This window comes from Monodon monoceros, unplaced genomic scaffold (assembly GCF_005190385.1).
Source record: "Monodon monoceros isolate NGI ecotype Baffin Bay Population unplaced genomic scaffold, NGI_Narwhal_1 Super_Scaffold_4, whole genome shotgun sequence".
In the NCBI taxonomy this organism is placed as follows: domain Eukaryota; kingdom Metazoa; phylum Chordata; class Mammalia; order Artiodactyla; family Monodontidae; genus Monodon; species Monodon monoceros.
Window position 1 is genome coordinate 19,119,026 of NW_021703781.1, and position 17,965 is coordinate 19,136,990.

General features: G+C 41.7%; 2 protein-coding genes across 4 annotated transcripts in view; both read right to left on the reverse strand.

Annotated features, from left to right (window-relative positions):
- The window catches only part of PBLD (phenazine biosynthesis like protein domain containing), a 148,043-nt gene that overhangs the window by 80,534 nt on the left and 49,544 nt on the right, over nucleotides 1-17,965 (reverse strand). Inside the window, exon 12 of one of the 2 annotated variants that reach the window (XR_003797001.1) lies at nucleotides 618-657. The exons of the other annotated variant lie outside the window; for it this stretch is intronic. The gene's annotated coding sequence lies outside the window, so the exon portion shown is untranslated. Of the gene's footprint in view, nucleotides 1-617; nucleotides 658-17,965 lie in introns of those variants that run through there. 2 annotated transcript variants of the gene reach the window in all.
- Nucleotides 616-7,572, reverse strand: ATOH7 (atonal bHLH transcription factor 7). Of its 2 annotated transcripts, XR_003797002.1 has the most exons (2): nucleotides 6,732-7,572; nucleotides 616-657 (listed from the first exon to the last, which is right to left on the reverse strand). XR_003797002.1 is itself a non-coding variant. In XM_029245091.1 (1 exon), the coding sequence occupies exon 1, from the start codon at nucleotides 7,261-7,263 to the stop codon at nucleotides 6,805-6,807; it is 459 nt and encodes a 152-aa protein (XP_029100924.1). In that variant the 5' UTR covers nucleotides 7,264-7,572; the 3' UTR covers nucleotides 6,268-6,804. The 2 variants fall into 2 exon arrangements, 1 of the variants encoding a protein (XP_029100924.1); XM_029245091.1 differs by lacking the exon at nucleotides 616-657 and having other exon boundaries at nucleotides 6,268-7,572.

A 17,965-nucleotide genomic window follows, 5' to 3' on the forward strand; every position in this document is an offset into this window, starting at 1 on the left:
TGGAGTTACAAGTATAGTTTTCTTACAATAAGAAGTACTTGAATACACACTAAGAAACATGAATGATTTTCATATAATGTGGTAAGAGTGAATTGCTCAATGTTCCAAAATTCCAAAGAACCTGATGTTTCTACACATATTCAGTGAGTTACCTGCAAACTGGAGACAGATTCCTATAATTTCCCCACAATTAGTGGGGCAAGAATCCAGTGAACTAACTACATTCTAGTATTGACCATAGCAGTCATTACCAAAAGATTACTAAATGTATATGCACACAGTATAAACAGTTTTACCGTTTTGGGGTTTTTTTTTGGCTGCGTTGGGTCTTCGTTGCTGCGCGTGGGCTTTCTCTAGTTGTGGCGAGCGGGGGCTACTCTTCATTGTGGTGCGCGGGCTTCTCATTGTGTTGCAGAGCACAGGCTCTAGAAGCACAGGCTTCGGTAGTTACAGCATGCAGGCTCAGTACTTGTGGCTCGCGGGCTCTAGAGCGCAAGCTCAGTAGTTGTGGCGCACAGGCTTAGTTGCTCTGCAGCATGTGGGATCTTCCCAGACCAGGACTTGAACCCGTGTCCCCTGAATTGTCAGGCGGATTCTTAACCACTGCGCCACCAGGGAAGTCCCATTTTACTGTGTATTTTAAGGAGAGGTAAAACCCTGAAATAATTCAAATGAGATAATTTGAGTGCAACTGTATTTTTTAATACACACTGGTTAATTAACTTTTACTTTCTCAGTATTTTGATTTCAGAGATACCATATCCTCTTTTCTGATTAAATTTCACTTATTTTTTCCAAGCTTTAGCATTAAGTTTCATGACCTACTCTTCTCTCTCATTATCTTCCTGTCAAGATAAAAATCTATAAAACATTTAATAGCATTCGGAGAGCTCCTTATGTCTAGGAATTCTCAGGTGAATTCCAATAGGGATTTTAATCATTCAGATGAATTTCAGATACGTTCTCTAATTTTGTTATAACTCTGGAGTCTCTGTTTCTTTATCTGTGAAATAAACAAAATATCTGAGACTCTCCCAGGATGGAGGGTAGGATAAATAAATACTTATGAAGTTTACTGTAGAGACCCTTTAAAAAAGTGATAGTAGGGGTTTTTTCAATCCAAAGAAAATGGTAAAAATATTTTTCTCCAAAGTAAGTAGTTAATTTGTTTAACAAGTTCACATTTCTTCCCGGTCCCACTACTTTGTATTTCCTGAGAAGGGTAGTACACAGTGGGGGAATTTCTTCTTCCAAGATGCTATGTGTGAAGAACCTAGGGGTAAGACGGGAATAAAGACACAGACCTACTAGAGAATGGACTTGAGGATATGGGGAGGGGGAGGGGTGAGCTGTGACGGGGTGAGAGAGTGGCACAGACATATATACACTACCAAACGTAAAATAGATAGCTAGTGGGAAGCAGCCGCATAGCACAGGGAGATCAGCTCGGTGCTTTGTGACCACCTAGAGGAGTGGAATGGGGAGGGTGGGAGGGAGGGAGACGCAAGAGGGAAGAGATATGGGAACATATGTATATGTATAACTGATTCACTTTGTTATAAAGCAGAAACTAACACACCATTGTAAAGCAATTATACTCCAATAAAGATGTAAAAAAAAGAAAGATGCTATGTGGTTGAAAAAATCTGGAGAAAAATTAAATAAATTCAAGAAATATCCTATCTGCTTTCTACAGGCAGATTCCAGGGAAATTTATTTCAACATAGGCAGAATAGCCTAAGGGAGCTCAGAGTCCTGCGTCTATGATCGAAGCTAGTGGAAATAATGACTCCGCAGTGCACAGAGAAATAGCAAGAGAGTCCCTGTATTCCTTTCTGGATTACACAGTTCAGGACAACTCCATTGTACTTCTCTAGGCTCTAATGAAGAAATATTCCATACTAGCATGTCATTAGCCTTATGTTGAAATGAATCAACCTTAGGATAACAGATGGATATGGACCCTCAAAAATGAACATATCCTTTGGTCTCTGTTTTCAAATTCTTAGCTACATCAAGTCTGAATTTAAACTCCATGATTCATTTCAGCCATGAGAACTGACAAAGTTCTTGTGTCCAAAGGCATGTGCACACACACACCAACACACACACACACACACACCCATAGCTAACAGTTCAATCATGGTCAAGGGACACATCTTATGCTTTTCCTTTCTCTTCCTGCCTGAGTTCTTTCCACCTGAAAACACACCAGGCCCCAGAAGGCTTACAAACATGATATGCTTCCATCTCAGGAAGCTAGAGTCAACTTATTTTCTAAAGTACCTTTTTGGTTATTGAAATCCTAATGGAAAAACTATTTTAGTAACCATTTTGAAATGTGTGAACTATATAAACTGTATATTTCGTCTCTATTACTAGAAAGCAATGAATGGATCTTGGCTTTTATTCCTTTCCTCTGCATCGTGCATGTTAGATATTCTTTGGAAATGAAAACCAATGATCGCTTAAGCCAAAATGTTTGTGAGCATTTACTGTGTTTTTCTCCAGGAAGTATGTGGCATTGTATTCCAGTAGCCCACATCATCTCCATGACACCTGTTGCTGTTTCCTAGTTGTGTTTTCTTAAAGATTTATTGGAGGTTGTGTTTTGTTTGGAAACTTTGCAATTAGAAAAAGAAAAATTAAGAACCAGTATATAATTCAACCTGGATGTTTTAAAAAGCAGTTTAGAGGATGTGATGGACTGTTTCTTTATTCATTAAATAAAATTTTATGTATTCTCAGTTAGTTATTGGGTTTGTTTTGTGTTTTGGTCCCAGACTTTGTTATGTGAGATGGGTAAGTTCTTGCTCTCAGTAGTTTTTTTTCGGCTTGGGTATTTTGGGGATACACTACCAGTTTGAAACAGCCATCCAAAAGTCCTGTGTTAATTCAATAAAACACTCGTTAAAGCTTGCACCCTCTAGTATATTCATGATCAGAGCAAGGAATGGGTATACATGTGAAAAGGTTGGTCATATATTTATGGTCTTATATGTGCTTTGAAATCTCTTTCACCCACAGGTAGCAAAAAGAGATATCTTTAGTGAAACCTAAGCAGAGAGCAGAGCAAAATTCAGTCCAAAATAACACTTTGCTTTTACTCTAAGATGGCAAAATTTAAGTAGTGAGCTGAGCCTTAATTGTTGAATCCTGTAGCGCTGTTACCCACAACCCAAATACATTCCATCTGGCTCATATCCAGCAGAAATGTTAGATCTTCATTAATATAATGGTCACCTCATTAACTAAGAAATTGGGTGTAACTGGATGTTAAGAAAGATAGCCTAATCCTTCTTAAGATCTGCAAATACAAAGACTGTGACAACAATATAACCAGTTTTTGGTAATGAGGTTAATGGTGTCATAGTATTGTTTAATTAAGCAGTTCTCAACCCCATCAGCCAGTTAGCATCACCCGGAGAGTCCTGAAAAAATATCTATGCCTAGGCCTCACCTCAGAGCAGTTAAATCAATTCTTGAACAGGGGGCTCCAGATTTGGTATGTTTTTCAAGACTCCCTACCTGAGATTCTAATGAGCAGTCTGGGTTGAGAACCACTAGCTTAGATGGCCTTTCCCATCTTGATAGCCCCATTCACTTGTATAGGGTTCTTCAAGACTTCTGACCCTGGGGTTTGGCCTCAACCTACAGCTGGCACCTAGGGAGAGCCCACATATAATAACTAATGGGACTCAAACCCTGCCTGGGAGTGGGTCTTCTTTTGTTACTTAATATCTCTCTTAGGAGCTCTTATGGCACATATTCCCGATACTCTACAGTGGAAGCACTCAGCTGCACACTGTTCAGGGCGGCTTACTGATTAGCACATGTGTATTCTTCTTGGCTGCCTACACAAGGACAAGGATGATGTTGAAGAAGGCAGGGTATGGGTAGATGCTTGATAACATTTGTTGATTTCTTAAGAAAAGGAAGCCCGAATAAAAGAATATTTTTGAATTTCAATGTGTTCTGTTATGAAACTAGAAAGAACAGATTTTCAAAGGCGAGACAATATAGGATATTGTAGCAACTTTTAGGTTGCTTGGTAATCTAAACTCTATTATGTATAGTAATAAATGAACCTTAACTCCACAAATATTTTACATTTGTTTTATCCAAGCTCCTAATCCATAAACCATGATGGATTCCCCAACATACAGTTTGAGGAGTTTTATCATAGATTGGATTGGATCACTGAGACCCATTTACTTTTCCCTCAAATATCTTTCAGGAAAAAAATAGTACATCAAGTGGGGTGGAAAGCTTAGGAATTTGCTAAGAGTTAAGTTGCTTCCAGAGGTTTCCAAACCATGGAAATGGGCAACTAAAAGCATGACAGTTAACAGATTCCCACTCTTTGGGGGGAATGGGGATGGGGGAGAAGAGGCATAGGATTAGAATAGCATCATTTTAATTAAATTGTTTGATTTCATTAAGAAATAGACACAGATGTAGAGAACAAATGTATGGATACCAAGGGGGAAAGGGGGCGGTGGGAGGAATTAGGAGATTGGGATTGACACATATATACTATTGATACTAGGTATAAAATAGATAACTAATGAGAACATTCTGTATAGCATGTTCTCTACTTAATGTTCCCTCTTAGTTCCCTCTACTTACAGGGAACTCTACTTAATGCACTGTGGTGACCTAAATGGGAAGGAAATCCAAAAAAGAGGGGGTATATGTATATGTATAGCTGATTCGTTTTGCTGTACAGTAAAAACTAACACAACATTGTAAAGTAACAATACCCCAATAAAGATTAACTTAAAAAAAAGAAACTGCTGTTAAGGTGCTAAGCAAATATATATATTGCATGTTTATCCCTGTATGGTTCTCTTTTGCAGGGTATTTACAGTCCAGAGAGAGGAATGTGCACCCTACCTAAAAAAAGGACTAACCATCTGAATACATCTGTGAGATCCTCTCTGATTAACACATTCTATTTTAACACTGATTTAATTTCATTCTACAAACTCCAGAAACTTACTGGGGCTACTAATGAAGCATTTTAAGTATAAATAAGTAGAGTATTGTGCCCAAATAGTGAGGAAGGCAGGTGCCCTTAGGGTTGCCATAGCCCCAGTACCCACTGCAGAGTGGAGTAGGACCAGAAAGTGGTCAGGGCATCATCACTTCTAGAGCCGTGTTGTCTGCTGGAACTATAATGTCTTCTAAGAGCTGCTGAAGTCAAGAGGTTAAACATTTTACTTTCTAATTTGCACCGAGGAAGGAAAGTCCTGAGGACACCTCAGTTTCTTATTAACAGATATCAGAAGGAAAAGGAAATTCATCATTAGTCTCTCAATGGATTTCTAGTGATACACTTGTGATTTTGTAAGTTTTAGTTTATGGGGAAGATACTTCTGCTCATTACAAACCAAAAGGATTTTGATAATCAGGGATAACTAAGAAAGTAAAAATTTTGATGAAGACTTTGTAGATAAACTGCAAATAGGTGGCTGTGCCTTGATGTTAGGTGTTGGGACACATAATAAAAGGGTTTGGGAAATGCTGTTTTTGTTGACTTGTGACAAGTTCCAAATGCATAGAGCCTTGCTTTTTCCAGTTATTAGCAAGACATTCTCCCAAAAGCGTGCAGTGCTGTTGACCAAGTCGTTCTTTACATTAAGGACTTGGTTTATTCATCCAATGGTTAAGCAAATTTATAAAAGTAATTCAAACCAATACCACGTGTATTATATTGCTCCTTTTTTGATTAGCCTTGATGGTAGTGAAGCCCTTATTGCTCAACCGGTACTGATTAAAAGAAAATCACTTCCAAAAGCCATATATATATACACACACAAATGTATATATGCAAATATATTTGGGTACTTGTAAGGAATTAGTAGTTAGTAATTGGTGTAATAAGGAAAATAAAATATTAAGGAACTGTAAATCTAGTTTCTTAAAAGCTAAACATTATTTCAATTAATTTAATCTTTTTAAAAACCATGAAAAATATATCTATACTTCCAAGTTGATAGAGAAAACTTTCAAATTAATTACTTGTACTCTCATCAGCTTGTCTTTTTTTGATGAAGTATTACAAAACAGCACTTTGCCAATTGGTGGGATTAGATTTAAACACTCCACATCTTTACTCAGATAAGCACTCAATATCATCACCCCCCCAAACAAACAGGCCTTTAGTGCCATCAGGAAACTAGCAGGGCACTTGGCATGAAAAACAAACCCACGTTCTTAATTATATTTTACAAAATCTATATTTTAATAATGTATACACAGTTTTGAAAAATACAGAGCACTCACGCCCATGTACTCTACCAAAAAAAAGAAGAAAACTTTCTACTACTTCATGCATGCACACACAATGCACTAAGCATAACTGCATTTACAAGACAGGAAGGCAGCTCTCTATTAAGTATACACAAGTAATAGATACCGTAACTTCACCCTAACAGGACAAACTTACAAAGTTTAAGAAAGTAAGGGCTAAACCTGCAGTGTAACCTAATCCTATTTTTCTTAAGATTGTTTTCTCTCAAGGTAGTCCAGAAAAGGGGGAGGGGGCATTACTTTCAGCAATCAAAACCATTCCAAGATCCATTAATGAAATCTACAACATACTAAGGAGGAATAAAAGAAAAGCAATAAAGTCATTGCGTCCCTAGGACTGGGGATGCGAATAAAAGTAACCTGGAAATTTGCTAATTTTATTCTAAGAATTCATCCTACGCCACCGATAACCCGACCAGCTACTTGGGGGAAGGTTACGGCTCCAGAGCGCGGATCACTGGGCGTCTCATTCCGGCAGGGTCGCGCGTCCTAACTGGCCATCTGGAAGGGCTCGGGCTGGAAGCCGAAGAGCCTTTGGCCGTAGGGCTCGCTCTCGACCGGCAGCTTCGCGCCCGCGAACGGAAGGTAGTGGTCTCGGCCGAAGTGCTCACAGTGGAGATTGACCCAGTCCCGCTCGGAGCCGAATCGCTCTGCCTCGGCCAGGATGCGGGTCAGAGCCATGATGTAGCTCAGCGCCATCTGCAGGGTCTCGTACTTGGACAGTTTTTTATCCTGGCCCCATTGGGGTACTACCCTGCGCAGACGGTCGAAAGCCGTGTTGAGCCCCTGCATGCGGCGGCGCTCGCGCGCGTTGGCCGCTAGGCGCCTGCGCGCCGCACTCTCCAGCCGCCCCTCCCCGGCGCACGTGCCCGCGCACTCGGCGCCGCCCGCGCACGGGGGCGCGGCACGCGCTCCCGCCGCCGGGTTGCTGGGCTTGCAGGACTTCATCCCCCGCTGGACAGAGGGAGGCGCCGAGCTCTCTGGTCTGCTCAGGACCTGTGCGTGGGCTGGTGTATGGAGCCGCTCTGCAACTTGGCTCTTCGTAGCAAATAAGTCATGCACAAAGCAACCGTGTGGAATCGAAGTTTGTAGTGGGAGTGCGGGGCCCCGCCCTCTGTCCTATTGGATAACCAGATTGATGTCTCTTCACTTGCCAAAGTTTAGGGGAAATTGAGATGTGGAAGAGAAAGTCATTTTCCCAACGTGAAGTTGAAAAGGAGAAGGGAACTTTCCTGCAGCAGAATTGGTGTCGCTGGTTCGGGAAATGTCTTTCAAGTCCTCTGGGAAAGCCCGAGACTTCTTTTCTGGAAGACAAAATCTTTCCCCAAGCTCAGAGAGGAAAGGAGCGCTTCTTCCGCAGTAGCTGTCGGAGAGTGCTGGACGAATCTTTGAAGGAGGAGAATTTATAGCAGAGGGCTGAAGGAGGCAAACAGGTGGTGGCAGGTGGGCGGGCGTCCCTCGGCTTCCATCTCAGCACCTTCCTACCCTGGGAACTGCAGGGGGGAAGGGGGACGACGCACGGCAAAATCCTGACATTACAGCCTTCGTCTGTTGGAAGTTTCTCCAAAGCTATGTCCAACACTAACACACCATCTGGAGTGGCCGGGCTGTCCCCAAAAGAATAACAAGGTGGGGGTGGGCGGATGGCTTGGTTCATCCTTTCCCATATCAGCAAGCAGCTTACATTACCAAAAACTGAACCAAGGTTTTTAAATTATTAGAAATCACTTGTGTGAATATGTTGGTCTTGAAAATTTAAGATATTTAGACGTTTAGTGTCAGAAAATTTCGCTTTGTCAAGATGTGTGGCAATTTTGCACAATGCTGATTGAATGTATTCAATTGAGTATATTCATTTTATTTTAGCTATTAAGCAAGTTGGGACAAACTAGCAGGTCCTAATATTATTTCAGACCTGAAATTTTACTGTGCAAATAATTTGGCTGTTTTCTGCAGAATAATTTATTACAGCATATTAAAAGATATTGATATGCTCACAGACACAGAAAACAAACTTATGGTTACCAAAGGGGATCGGGTGGGGGATAAATTAGGAGTTTGGGATTAACATATACACACTCCTATAATATAAAATAGATAAACAAGGACCTACTGTATAGCACAGGGAACTATATTCAATATTTTGTAGTAACCTATAATGGAAAAAAATCTGAAAAAGAATATATATATAAACTGAATCACTTTGCTGTACACCTGAAACTAACACAACATTGTAAATTAACTATAGTTCAATTTTAAAAATGGTTTGAAAAAGATTAATGTGGATGTAAAAGATGTATATTATCCTACTATATAATTGGATTGCGTGAGCTTGGATACTCAGGCAAATTCAGAATTTATACTAAATTCCCCCTGACACTGGTTTATAAATGTTTTCGGGACATATATTGAGATGATAATCACTTAATTATTTAATTTGACTTTTAAATCTAATAAAACTAATCATAATGTGCACACATGTGCAAAATGGAAATATCTAAGTGATTTGTGAGGTTTTAAAAAATAATTCCTAATGGGAGACTTTTTCCCCCACCTCATAAAGCTATAAATATGTCATACTACTTGGATGTTTCAGTTGTGTCAGCTGTCCTCAGGAACAATAATGAAGCATGATTTCCACTATTGATAGTGATGTGCTGATTTATAGAGAAACCATTAACTTGATTCTCTTATCTCAGCTTCTTTCTAGCTCTTAAGGAAGATTAAGGTGGCAAAGAAACCAGTTCCAAATAGATTCAAGCCAGAATCATTTCTGGATTCTTTACTAAGACCAAGTTTGTTCTTTCTCCTTTTGAAATATGGATTATGTAGGCATTATTCTCAGATATTTTTGTTTAATTAAATTATCAACAAGCTCCCACAAATCAGGAGTCTTTTAACTGTGTCTTACTTCCCTTACCATTGCTTGAGACTAAAACCCCATTGTGACTGCCCTGACTCCAAGTCCTGTCTTCCCATAAATAGTTGATTAATCCCCAGCTGAAGCAATGACAATGAAATGAAGTTGAGTAACATGAAGACAATAGAATGCAATTGGACATTAATGATCTCCAGCATGACAGATGTTGAACACAGACTTTTGCATGGAGACACTCAGCTCTATTACTCTGATTCTTAACAGTCTTGGTCAGGAACAGCAGTCCTATGACAGGAGAGACTATGTTTAGTCATCAAAATGTCAAATACATTTTTGTGAGTTTTCATGGAAATCAGCCCTACTAATGCTATTATTTCTCATGTTCATTTATCTCATCTGTTTCCCCCAAGGAGCCTCCTCTGTGCTACCCTTTGGAATGTTTCCCTAAAAAACATACTGTTCTGGACACTATTGACCAAAGTGCTAATGACATGCATGATTTTGCAGGCCATGTATTCAGGGTTGGTGAGATTATAGCCTGTGCACCAAGAGGATTGTAAACACAACTTGAAGAGAAAAAGGAAGCCCAGCAGTGTGCACACCACACAGCTATATTAGAACAAACTAGCAGATATCTGTGACATGAAATCGATCCAAGGATAGACAGTATTGCTGCAATAAAGGGCCTTAGAAGGTATATAGTAAATCATTGCCCAAATGTATTCTGAAGGACAATTTATTAGTACTACAAAGATGCTTCTGGGGGAAAAGGATTCCACTGTCAAGTAAATTTGGGAAACACATCTGCTGTCTCCTGCTTAGAGTCATGAAGCAAAATTGGTATAGTAAAGTTTCTGAGAAGTCCTGGAGTAAAGAAACCTTCTGACTCCAGAGTTTCCTAGACCTTCTCGAACACAGAACCCTTTCTTCCAAGAAAGGTCTTTTAACAAAGTTCCTTGGAATACACGTTTCCAAACCTGCTCTAATACCTTCCATTTATTTTATAGAGGAGGAGACTGAGATCCAGAGACTAAACATTAGATTCAAAGGCACTGAGCAACTTAGTGACTGAATTAAGAAGTCAAATCTCCTGTAGCCTCTAATTTTAGAAGTTTTAAAATTGAGATAACTTAATACAAGCCCCTCAGTTTATACTGGGGCAGCTGAGATCCACTAATGACTTCCCAAAGTCAGCAGAATCACTAGTAGAAGTTTCAGGAATAGAATCAGAAATTTTGTGCTTAAAGGACAGTGTCATTTATTTCATAACCCTAGTGTCTAGCACAGTGCATAGAAAATAACAAGTAACAAACAACCCAGCCTGAATGGCTGAAAAAAATGTTACGTAAATGATAGATAAATGCCAATCAGAATGCGTGTACTGCCAGTGAATAACCTTTACAAATAATTTACATTCCCTCACTTTGTAAAGAACACACATTAGATCCACATTTTGAATGCAGAATTGATCCTTTCTTATCAAGAAACACATCTATAGCCATTTGAGCCATAAGAATTTGCATGTCAGACTAATTTCTACCATGTTTCTATACTGAGGGCATGATCCTACCAGGTGAATTGGCAGTTACTATATGTCTAGGGTTGGCCAGAAATCAAAACTGGCAGATGGAGATGGGAGAGAGTGGAAGATAGAAAGAGCTTACACCTGTAGGAGCAGAAAAGTAGGAGAAACATTATTTTAGCGGTAAAAGATCAATGGCTGGAAATTACTACATTAACTGGATAGACTAGGTTAAAGGGTAAACATCTTAAATCCAAAACTATAATTTTCCAAATAAAAACTCTCCAAAGAAACACACAATTAAAAGAGAGGAGAACACTTGTTCACTCTGAATTTGCAAAAAAAAAATGGAATATGAGGAATGGGGTTTGCTTCTGGAGAGCATGGCAATTGGGGGACTCTGAGTACCTGAAAGACATCAGAGGTGAGCCAGCAAAAGACAAAGGAACAATGAAGCTGAGTTCCACTTATATTTCGTTAAAGACCAGAAGTGCAAGGTCTTAAACATTCTTGTGATTTTATAACGTGCTACGTAGTTACCAAGTGGGGAAAAAACTGCAAAAGGATTTAAGTGTTTAGAGAAATGAAGGGAGAGGCAAAGTCTGGCATCTCTGTTGCCTGCCCCTCAATGATCCAGGGAAGAGAAAACCCAGTGGAGGGAAGAAACTAAGAAGCGACAGAGACTAACAATGGGGCCAAGAGAGAGATGAAAAAGATGGGAGGCCCTGTCCTAGGCCCCAGAAATGATCTCTCACCTCCAGAAAATACGGGCTCACTAAAGGGCCCCAGCTGATTCTCCAACCCCCAGCACATGCTGCTTGAGAATTCCAGCTTGGGAGTCTGATTTAGCTTCTAGTGCCAAGAGCCAGAATGACTTGTAGGGTTTGGACTCTGGGTGGTAGATCTTAGCCTCCTCTTAGTGTCTGGGCTGAGCAGCATCTTTGAAGTCAGTTTTGAATCCTGGATCTCCTTTCAACTAGCTGTGTACTCTTGCACAAATCACTTCTCTGATTTCTCCATCTGCAAAGTGGAATCATAATACATACCTCACAGGGCAGTAGTGAGCATTAAATGAGGTTTTATTAAATAAAGACCTCTGCCAGGTCCCTAAGAAAGTCACTCTTTAAATGACATCTAATACTTTACAAGTGATAATGAAAATGATATTTCATCATCAATTTCTGCAGCTTTTGACTTTAATGAATAATTTTTGAACCTTTTACACATAAAGCTACAGTTAAGGGGGAAGGGATAAACTGGGAGATTAGGACTGACATATACACACTACTATATATAAAATAGATAACTGATAAGGACCTACTGTATAGCACAGGGAACTCGACTCAATACTCTGTAATGGCCTATATGGGAAAAGAGTCTAAAAAAGAGTAGATATATGTACATGTATAATTGATTCACTTTGCTGTACACCTGAAACTAACAACATTGTAATCAATGATATCCCAATTAAAAAACAAAAAAAAGCTACAGTTAAGCATGATGTGAATTCCAGTTGTGTGACCTTGAGCAATTAACCTCGCCTCTCTAAGCCTCTTACCTTATCTGTAAGGAGGGTTAATAATAGATCTTATAGAACTGATATGAGGATTGAGTTAGTTACTCTTTGTAAAGCACTTAGACCTATGCCTGGCATACAATTAAATGCAATACAGGTGCTTGTTTAGATAAACAAAATGACCTGTTGCAATTATCCAGATCATTTTTATTTCCTTTCTCTTCAGTGCTTGACCCACAGAGTGAATAGGGACACGGAGATGAGGTTAAATTCAAAGGAGTTCCTTCTGCCTTTGATACTGGAGCAATCTAAGTTTGAAATATCAGAGGCTAAAAAAACGCAGCTCAGGGCCTTACTGGGTAGCAGATTCGGTGTTTTCATTGTAGTTAGAGGTTCAATCTCACAATGACAGACACATATTTTAAAGTATTAATTTTCAGGAGATGCTCCACTTTTCCAGTGACTGAAATGTTTGCACTCACCATCCAGGGTCCTTCCCTTCCTAGAACTGAGGTAGGTATCTGAGAAGATGAATCAATAATCATGATGTTTCTCAGACGTCCCTGGCGGTACAGGGTGGGTAAGACTCTGCACTCCCAATGCAGGGGGCCTGGGTGTGATCCCTGCATGGGGAACTAGATCCTGCATGCATGCTGCAACTAAGAAGTCCGTGCTGCAACTAAGGCCCGGTACAGCCTAAATAAATACATTTTTTAAAAAAAAAGTAATAATCATGACGTCTCTTTTCATGAACGTAGATAGATGCATAACAAAGGGAATCAGTCTCAGGGGTGTGCTGGACTGTTCTATGGTAAATTTGGGCTGGGAGCTATGTTTTTTAGAATGCCCTTCCCTGTGTGCTTCTGGGTTTGAGTTAGGCAAAAGTGAAGCTGCATGAGCTTGGGAGGCAGAAGTGAAGCCACCATGGTCTGAAGATCAGTGTAGATTAGAGGCCGTGAGAGATAGATGCAGAGGTGCTGGTAGATCCCAGTTTGTTCTTGCTCCTCCCCATGCTGCATCCAGTGCTCCCTCCCAACCGCCAGCCCTGCTGACCAACAGCGGCCCCAGGCCCACCATCAGATGCTTCACGTGAACTCACAGAGGTGGTGGCCTCAAAGAAGCGGACTTCTGCACCAGTGCCCCCACCCAGTCTTACTCCTGCAGCTGGACATGCTTGGCTTCCAGACTCCCCTGCAAGCTCTGACTCGTTCAGCCCAGCCAGGGCTGCTTAGTGACTGTTCTCTCATCCTTCAACAACCCTTTTTGGAACTTTATGTTCCTAGCTCCTTCCCCAATTGTGTAAGGACTCATCCTTATAATAAATTCCTTCTTCTATAAGACTCACAGTGGCTCTGCTTCCCTGGTTGAACCCTGACTGATACAAGGAATCTTTCACCTGGCCACAGAAAGGCCACAGGACCTATCCCTGCACAGAGACCCTCCACACTGGTGCCCCATGGTCTATGTGCCCGCCAGAATTAGAGCCTTTGTCTCTTGGACAGTAATTGCTATTTCCATCTGTTCAGCCCTGTGCCAGGCAACAGCAGGGATAAGACAGCATTTAGCCTAATGGAATCACCATCTAGCTGTGGAGATAAGATCCAAGACACATCAAAAGAGTTGCCTGAGGGAAATTCCTGGCGGCTCGGGATCCAGCAAGCCTTGCAGTTCAGCCAAAAAATTAAAAAAAATAAAAAAATAATAATAATAAAGAGAAGCTTTAAAAAAAAGAAAAGAAAAAAAAAAGACTAGCCTGAGTAGTAAACCAGGGTCATGGCCCCCAAGAGGTGCACTAGATAGTCCATTAGAGTATGGGAAATGATTAGAAATTTTGCTGATTTATTTTATCTCATTCTTTTCATTTCTGTCTCAGGGTATGTTTTATAGTGTACAAAATATAAATACATATATTTATATGTGAGTATATACCAATGCTTTTTGTTTTTTTTAACTGATAGGAGCACGTGAGCAGAAAAGTTGGGACCACTGTCCTAGGCATGAGGCAGTGCGTGGTTAGTACAGTTAGGAGCTCAGAGCAAGGAGATTTCACTGTGCTCTGGAGGAAGAAGGATTTCGGCTACCTCTCTTACTGCTGCTCGCTCAAAAGGCTACTCCTCCCCCACTGCCCACACTCACCCACGCCTTTGGGCTTCTTCACTGGTTGCTCCCCCAGCCTCAAATGCCATTTCCCCAGATCTTCCCTGGCTGGCTCCATTGTATCATTCAGCTCCTGCTCTATCCGATGCTTATGTCCTTAGTTGTTTGTTTAGAAACTCCAGGAAGTCAGGGGCTTCCTCTGTACTGTTCCTAGCTATATCTCCAGTATCTAGAATTGTGTCTAGTACATAATAGATGCTCAAGAAATACTGGTTGAAGGAACGAAGGAAAAGAAGGGAGGAGGAAAAGGGAGATGAAGGGACCCCACACACAAAGGGAGAGTAGAAACTGTCCCCCTTAGCAACACAGCACTTTTTCCTCCTGCTAATAGGATTCTTTGGGGGGAAACTGCGCCCTCCAAAGGCAGGGACCACAGGCCTGCTGCTTTTGTTTCTGCTCTGAAATGGTGATATCTGCTGCTTCACAGTGAGCAGGTGGCTTACTCCCCCAAAGGGTGGCTCTCATTACAATCCAGGTTTCAGGCAGTACCTGAGTCAGCGCAGAGTAAAAGCCCAGAGGCCTCGTCGGCCCAGGCCAGTCGCTGATGCCAGCTCCCTGCCCCAAGGGGAAGCGGTTTTCTGTTGATTTGAGCTGGTGTTGCTTTTTTGCTTCCTTATGCAGTTTCAGCAGCTTGGCTGCACAAGTTATTCTAAATGTCCAAACACCCAGGTCTTTTAATTCTGAGGTTGTGTCCCTGTCCCTCCTCACCATCGTGTTTGAGTCTTACTTTCCTGCCTCCTACTGACTTCCCCTGAGTGGGGAGCAAAAAGAAATCATGCCTAGCTGACCAGATATCTGTACCCATCAGATTCCTAGGCTCTGTCTAAGTGGAGTCCGACATTGGTAGTCATAGGAGTATATAATCTTTTCTATTCATTTGGCAACCATATACCAATTTGTTTCATTGTTTCAAACTAATTTTCTTTTTTTTTTTTTTTTTTTTTTTTGCGGTACACGGGCCTCTCACTGCTGTGGCCTCTCCCGTTGTGGAGCACAGGCTCCAGGCGTGCAGGCTCAGCGGCCATGGCTCACAGGCCCAGCTGCTCCGTGGCATGTGGGATCTTCCCGGATCAGGGCACGAACCCTTGTCCTCTGCATCGGCAGGCGGACTCTCAACCACTGCACCACTAGGGAAGCCCCCAAACTAATTTTCATTCGTTTATTCAACAAATATGTATTGCACATACTATGTGCTGGGTACTGTTGTAAGCCCTAGAAATAGTGTTGACTACACTGCAAAAATCTCCACCCTCCTGGATATTTAAAACTTGGTATTGTTGCTATATTCTGATGAATTTATTTTCTGTTTCTCCAGATAGGTTATAAGTTTTTTTGAGGGAAGGGGCAAATTTTAGATATCTGGGTCTAGAGTGTTCAGTGAATACATATTTGCTGTTGTTGTTGACTGAAGGTCTTGCTCAGGCTGATCTTAAGCAAAGGAAACCAATATCATCACCATAAATAAATTAACACCTACGGGAAACACCAATCTTACCAGGTCTTAGCTCCTAGCCTCATCATATCTTTTGAGTAGGGACTGTTACAATCTTCATTTTTTGGCCAAGAAAACTGAGGGCTCTGGTTAAACTAAGCTACATAGCCAGCGACTACATGTGAAACCCAGTTCTCTTACTTCCTAGAGTCCATGCGCCATGCTGCACTGAGTCTTGTCTAGAAGAGCTCTGATGTCAGAGAAAGAGACTTATTCATCACTGGGCCCCCAGTGCCTAGAATGATGCCTGGCACATAGTAGATCCTCAGTAAAGTGCTGTGACATGTTCACAGCACTGTGTCAGTCCCAGCAAGTCTCAGCCCTGCTAAACAGTAGGCAGTGGGGTGGGTAATTGGTAGGCACGATTAGACAATTTCTGCGAACCAAGTCTGAGGTTTCCTTGGAGCACCATCTCCCACTACTGGTATAGAATTAGTACCTAGTGCTGAGCTTGGAGTCTGATGTGCCTGGGGGTGGATCAGAAGCTTCTAAGGACTCATTGACCTCAGCCTTCCTCTTTGGACCCTTCTGCAACACCCTCACCCTCCACTTCCCATCTCCCACTGTGTCACTGTATGCCCTCCTCCTTAGGTTCCTGGAGCCTGTACGACCCTCAGTCTGGTTACTGGGGTCCCTCATTTACCATGAGCTCTCTTCTCCCAAGAACTGGTCACTTGCTCTTCTCTCAGAAGAGGACAAGGGGCCTGCTTCATCCTACACATTCTTCTGGAGTCCCAGGACCCACCACTTGATCATTTCCACATTTCGCCAAACATAAAGCCTCCTGCTTCTGCATCTCTTCACACAGTCTCAGATCCTCAGAAGTCAGTTCCAAAGGAGAGGGGGCCTAAGTTTGCAATACCCCTCTGACACTGGGCTCCTGACCATCCTCCTCCTAGGCCAGTTTCACCACTGAGTCGGCTCTTCCAACTCCAGCCTTCCACTGCTTGCATGTTCACCTCCCCGCCACGGCCTGCTCTTGAGGCTTCAGTGGACCAGACAACTGAGCACCTGACGCTTTGCCAGTCATAAAACCACGGCTGACTGCAGTGCTCAGAATACAAGTAATGCCCACAACCCCTTCCTTTCAGCTCACTTGTCCTGTTCCCCAGTGGCTAACGCCCGGTTGCCATATAATCTGTCACTCTAGGTCATCTAGGTAACTTGATTCACCCTAGCAAGTTTGCTTTGCTACTAACTGATGAATAGGGAATTGGGACCCAGGTTACACTGGTTTAGGCCTCCATGCTCCCCGGTGTCATGCAGGATGCAGGTAAGTCATCTCGGATGGAAGCCAAAAGTTTACTTAACTACTTGATGACTTTAGGCCAAGAAACACCCTGGAGCACAAGTTTTCTGCAGAAGCCCACTAAAAGAACCTTTTACCAATTCGATCTCCCAAGTGCCTCCATACTCAAATAGGTCAGAGAAATTCCAGAGTGCTGTTTCCAACCTTCAGTGCCCCCTTTCTCCCATGCCTCACTTCACCCAGAAGATCAGCTTTATTTGTTCCCCCAAAGTATGTTTCCCAAAGTGTGCCCTGAAACTCTTACCCTTCAATAAAGAAAAGGAAATTCTGGCTTAAACAAAGGTGTACAGGCTTTACTATGATCATGGTCCTTCTCAGAATGGGAAATGCAGAGTTTCCTAAATTATGTGGCCATGGAAACTCTTCATCTCAGAGGATATCCAGAGAGCAGTACCCACAGAAACATTTTTGGAAAATGCAACCTGAGTCCACACTCCTACATTAAGGAAAGGCCACCTTAAAAATATCTGTGTTTTTTTTTTAATCTGTATATCTTTACACTCAAAAGTTTAACTTGCTATTTTGAAATGAAGGAACCAACCTCTTCTCTTTGACATTCTAGTCATTCTTTTGAGTCCTAAAGATTTCTCTTATAAAGTGACGTGGGAGCATGCAAACGCTCCAGGTAGTGCTGAGGGTGAGGTGGCTGTGCTGGGAGAAGACTGTTGGGGCTGAGAAAACTTTCAGGGCAAAAAACTGGCTGGTGAACAGGATGGTCAGAGATCACTGCTCAGCTGGCAGCCAGCCCAGAATGTGACTGTACATAAAGGGACCCA